At 54.1% G+C, this 6000-nt stretch overlaps 1 protein-coding gene across 1 annotated transcript in view; it reads right to left on the bottom strand.

Moving 5' to 3' along the window:
- The window catches only part of LRRC74A (leucine rich repeat containing 74A), a 28104-nt gene continuing 23489 nt past the window's right edge, over nt 1386–6000 (bottom strand). The window contains 2 exon segments of the mRNA XM_021100079.1: nt 1386–1538; nt 2719–2826. Coding sequence (XP_020955738.1) covers nt 1386–1538; nt 2719–2826 — 261 coding nt within the window.

The following is a 6000-nucleotide window of genomic DNA, read 5'->3' as shown; positions in this document are numbered from 1 at the left end:
TCTGGGAGCAGAGGGAACCATGGGGATAAGGTAAAGCAGGACCTTCACTTTCTCCTTACTATACATCAGTGGATTTAGAATTTTTACATCATTTGTCACAAAAAATGAAAATTAAAAATTCATGCAACAATAATGATGACAACCCTGCTTTTCGACCAGAACTAACCAAGCTGGAGTGAGGGGATCCCCTGAGGGGAATTAGGAGGTGCCCACAAGAGCTCCCCACTTGCATCTTGAGACCCCAGCTCTGCCTCTTGATGGCCATGTGCCCCTGTCTGCAAAGCTGGAGGGTCGCTGGACCTGGACCTGGTTTCCTGACCTCCGCCTTGGGCTCTTGCCTGCCAGCATCCCAGGGAACAGGAGGTAGCACTTTAGGAATGGCAGGCAGGGAGGTCCAGGGCGAGCACGTGAGCAGCACAGGGCAGGGGTCCTGGGGGTATGTGTGCAAGCCTGAGCCGCCCTGGGGGAGGGGCCTGCTGGATGATGGTGTCACTCTTGAGTGACAGCACCGTGTTATTTATGTGCTTTGTCCCCACTTGACTCTTATGAAACTCTCTTGGGTCCTGTGCTTGTTATCCCATTCTAATGACCCACAGACAGAGAGCCCTGCGCATGGCCGCGTCCTTGCGGGAGAGCAGGCTCTGCAGCTGAGTCAGTCTGAGCCATGGCTTCTCCTTGGGGAGATGCGGATGGAGGCAAGGACAGAGGTACTGGGAGACGGCTTGTGGGGCAGGACCAGATGGGGGCCTCCGACAGGCTCCTTAGGGTCACAAGGCACAACGCCACAGAGCCCCATGGACCAACCTGCAGACCAGCGGGGGTCCTATGGCCTTGATGAGGGGGTCTAGCATGGTGTGGGTTCTGGAACCACACAGACCTGGGTTCTACAGCCACGGCCGCCCCTCTCTGGCCCTTCGGGCTGTGCTTTCCTTCTAAGGCTCCGTTTCATCATTCACAGTGTGGGGGTGATGAGAGTGCCTGCAGGGCACTGTGAGAATTCAGGCACCTGTCTGGTGATAGGTGGAGTGCTTGGCATGAGGCGAGGGCTCACAGATGTGGGTACTGCTGTGAATGGTAGTTATCACGGTCCTTTCTGATCTCTTCAAGGGATTCAGCCTAAGTCACAACTTGCCTGGCTGCCTGAGCCCCCGCAGAGTCGAAGGACCTGGGGTTCTCCAGCACACCCTGTAGCCTCACACTTCGGCCTTGGCACTTGCTGTCCTCTGTCCTTTTGTCTGTCTGTGTGACACCCTCAACCCTTGATGCCTCCTTTTCAGGCCACCGTGGTGCCTGTACACCCCCCTATACCACCCCTCTCTCCACGTTAGGGCCTAACTGTTTGCTCCCTGTGTCACCTCCGATCTGTCCCAGGGTGGCCCCTGGAGCTAAGGCGCCTTGGAGAGAACTGCGGGCTGGCTCAGGGTAGAAGGCAGCCCACGCGGGGCCCGGGCTGACCTGAAGTCCACCATGCCCGTCTTCTCATCCAGCCTCTTCATCAGCTCCCTGACTTGGTACCGATTTATAGGGACCTTGTTCTGCTGAAGAGGTGGATAGAACATTCGAAGTCAACGGAGCTCTCTGCATCTCCCTGCTCTAGATACCCCCCCAACACACACACACACACCAAGCACACATACACACCACACACACACACACCACACATGCACACACACACCACACCCCAACACACATACACACACACCACATGCACACACACACACACACACGCCACACACACGCCACACATACACCACACACACACACGCCACACACACACCACACACACCACACACATACACCACACACACACACACACACACACACACCACACACACACACACACACACACACGCCACACACACCACACACATACACCACACACACACACACACACACACACACACACACACACGCCACACCCCCAACACACAAATGCACACACAGACCCCACAAACACACACCACACATACACACTCCACATAACACCTCTCTCTCGGGACCACAGCTGGCAACTGAGGGCTCAGAGGACACTGAACCCCCAGCATGCAGGGCAGGAAGCCCCCGCCCGTGGGTCATCGCCCCTCTCCGGGGAGCAGCAGGGGTGAAGGGGTGAAGGAGACGGGGTCCAGGATGAGGGGGCAGCACATCCTTATCGCCCTGCTACCGAGTCCCCTTCACCACAGGCCTGGCACTGAGGGTCCTATGCCCCCTGCCTGGGCCCCCTTGGGTCCTATTCTTGCAGGGCCCAGTCCCTCCTAGGGCTGCCCTGGTGCCCGGCCTCTTCAGGTCTGCATTTCAGTGGTCCCTCCGCACCATACTGGGGGGATTTCAGGCGAGGGGATGGGGTAAAAGTGACCTGTTGGGGCTTTGGGATGCGGCCTACTCTCCCACTCCCTTTTAAAACCTGCCCAGTGGCCACACGCAGTGGGGAGAAAGACCTAGAAGATGAAGAATGTGTCCTCAGGAGGCGGCATCTCGGGTCACCAGGGGCACCCAGCCGTGCAATACAGAGAAGGACTTCGGTTGGCGACTGAAGGAGGTCTTGGGGTCCCTCTGGGTCCAGATAAAGGAGGTGGACACCCACAGCCAATCCGGGGAGCTCTACAAAGGGCTCGAGCTGTGTCTCTGTCTCTGTCTCAAGCACACACCCCCTGCCCCCCCCGCACCCACACATGCACACACACGCACAGTGCCTCTGGCCACCAGGAATCCACGCACCTGTATCATAGCTTTCCGGAACTCGCCCACAGGCATCCTCATCTCTCCACTAGGGTTCAAGCTCCTGAAGAAGTCCAGGACTGAGATTTTCTGTTGCTCCGCGTAGCTCTTAGAGAAGCAGAAGATGCCAGGAGCAAACACGTGACCTTGTAGCATCCGTACCAACCCCTACCCCACCCCTCTTTCCACCCGCATTGTGTGTTCACCCCACCCACACTGGGCAGGCTCTCCTGTGCTCCTAAGGTGGAAGGATTGGGGCGGAGGGTTAGGCTAACGTAGCATGGAGGGGATGGCGGTGATTGTATCCACCTGTATTCCTTTTTTTTTTTTTTTTTTTTGCTATTTCTTGGGCCGCTCCTGCGGCATATGGAGGTTCCCAGGCTAGGGGTCTAATCGGAGCTGTAGCCACTGGCCTACGCCAGAGCCACAGCAACGCGGGATCCGAGCCGCGTCTGCGACCTACACCACAGCTCACGGCAACGCCGGATCCTTAACCCACTGAGCAAGGGCAGGGACCAAACCCACAACCTCATGGTTCCTAGTTGGATTCATTAACCACTGTGCCACGACGGGAACTCCCACCTGTATTCTTTAATTTTCAAGTTGCCGCTGCTAAGACTAGCGACGATGGTACCCTGTGGATGTGGTGGGATGTTGTTAGCTCAGAGACCAGAAGACTACATCACAGCCTTGTCATGTGATGGGCAGGACAGGTTCCTGGAATTCCTAGAATTCTCATCGCTTTACACAAATACTTGTATGGAGTTATACTGTGCTAGAGTATTTTAAAAATAGTATTTTGTTGTTTTCATTTCAAAGATCTTACCTACTCACATTTTAAAGTAATTTTAGATTAGCAGAAACAAAGAAAATGAAAAGTAAGCCATACATCCAATCCAATCCCACCAGCCAGAGGTAACATCTTGATGTGTATTTTTTTCTTCTTCGTCTTTTTAGGGTCACGCCCACGGCATATGGAAGTTCCCAGGCTAGGGGTCAAATCAGAGCTATAGTTGCTGGCCTACAGCACAGCCACAGCAGTGTAGGATCAGAGACCTACACCACAGCTCATGGCATCGCCAGATCTTTAACCCACTGAGCGAGGTCAGGGATCAAACCCACATCCTCATGGATGCTAGTTGGGTTCATTACCACTGAGCCATGCAGGAGCTCCCTTGATGTGTATTTTTTCATCTACCTGTCTATCTATCTATATGTCTATGCATCTATCACCTTTGTACTGTATACACCGTTTTTATGACATGCACTGTATTTTTATAATGTGAACTCCTTTTCAATGTCATTAAAATATTCTTTCAGGTCCTTTTTTTAGTATCTTTTTGCTTCTCTTCCCCTCTGACTCTCCAAAGGCCACAGGCAAGCCCAGCTGTATCGACAGATATTTCTGCAGACGCCGTGCTCACGGAGGACTTCCTCAGGGATCAGTCTCCGGTTTTGCTGCTCCCCACCCGCCTCTCTCGGGGGTGCATGGCCTACCCCACCCCCTTTCCCCTGGGCTGATCCCAAACCTCCATTTCCACTTCTGCATCCCCAGCAGCCGCTCACAAGTCCATGCTGATCTCCAGTGACACCTCAATCCAACACGTCCAAATCGAACCTCAGTCAGCTGAATTCTGCACAGTTACTGAGCGCTGTGGCAGATACCAGGGGCGGCCCTCAACACCCTCTCTGTTCCTTCTTAGCATGCCTCTACAACACAGAGGCTGGAAAACTAAAATCAGCATTCCTCAAGTTCCCTTGAAGTTACAGGTCAGAATGGAGTGGGTTTCACTGAGCACTTGAATGAGACACAATATGACCCATCTGATTTGGGGAGAGCAGGCTGCTGGCAGCTGAGGGGGTGGCTTCCTGATTCAGTAGGCCATTCCTGCTTGGGCAGCTTCCTGACCGAGGCAGAAGCAACAGCCGTCTTGGCCACCCAGTTGGGGTGTTTGAGGAGTCATTTCTTTTTTTTTTTTTTTTTTTTGTCTTTTTGCTATTTCTTGGGCCGCTCCCACGGCATATGGAGGTTCCCAGGCTAGGGGTCGAATCGAAGCTGGAGCCGCCGGCTTACGCCAGAGCCACAGCAACTCAGGATCGGAGCCGCGTCTGCAACCTACACCGCAGCTCACGGCAACGCGGGATCGTTAACCCACTGAGCAAGGCCAGGGATCAAACCCGAAACCTCATGGTTCCTAGTTGGATTCGTTAACCACTGCGCCACGACGGGAACTCCAGGAGTCATTTCTGAAATCTAAATCTAGAGCTATTTTATCAGCCCTCCTAGTGTCTCTGTGTTCTATCTTTGGTAATCTATCCCTTTTCACTTAAGCTAGCTAGAGTGGATTCTGTGGTCTGCAACGAAGAACTTTGACCGGCATCAGGGCCCCTTACTTTGGTAGGTGCCTTTGATCAGAACCAAGGTAGCCCCTGCCCTGGTGGAGTCCAGAGTCCTGCAGTGAAAGGGCGAAGCACAGGGCTGCGGAGCACCTGGCCAGGGCATTTACTCTGGACCAGGGCACCTGAGAAGGGCTGTCCAGGGACATGGCCCTGGAGACCTAGAGCGTGAGTGGGAATGAGCGAGACACAGAGGGCAGGGGGAGGGGTGCTCCAGGCATAGGGACCTGGAGTTAGTCTTAAGAGAGGACTGATGCAGAAAGGAAGCGGCAAAATCTGCTGGGGCTGAAATGTGGAGCAGAAGGGGGAGAATGGGCGGGTGGGGCCAGAGCGGAAGCAGCCAGGAGGCAGCCACTTCTCCCTGCAGGGCTTCCCCACCGCCGGCAATGTTACCAGCATTCTTTCAGTCCACTGGGCTTAAATATATGGAGTTATCTTTGGCTCTGTCCTCTTCCCACAGACCTCCCTCCTCCCAACACACACACACACACACAACCACCCATCACGTCCCAGTGGCATACACCCTGCAGAACCCACATTTTCAAGGCACCATCCCAGCTCCTGCTGCCCCTGGTGGCAAACAGTCAGCACCTAGCAGCAGACCTGTCACCTGCACATCAGGGTGAGTTCTGTAACATCCCTTCCAGCGCTGACATTGTCTGAGCTTTTATATCCACTGTTACGTCTGATTCCTGTGACTGCCAGATGCAATCTAAGACTCCAGCCAGGGGCAGGAGACCCCCTACGTATAAAAGACTTGAGTTTTCCTCTTTAGCTGAAGCTGCCAAATAGCCATCCTGCCTGCAGGTTTGGGACGTCTTGGCATCCTTACCAGCTACTGGAAAGAGCCCACATTAATTTGTGTGCTTAATGCCAGACCTTGTT

The sequence above is a fragment of the Sus scrofa genome, chromosome 7 (genome assembly GCF_000003025.6).
Source record: "Sus scrofa isolate TJ Tabasco breed Duroc chromosome 7, Sscrofa11.1, whole genome shotgun sequence".
Lineage (NCBI taxonomy): Eukaryota > Metazoa > Chordata > Mammalia > Artiodactyla > Suidae > Sus > Sus scrofa.
The sequence above is the reverse complement of the archived record's forward strand: the minus strand, read 5'-3'. Positions and strand labels throughout refer to the sequence as shown.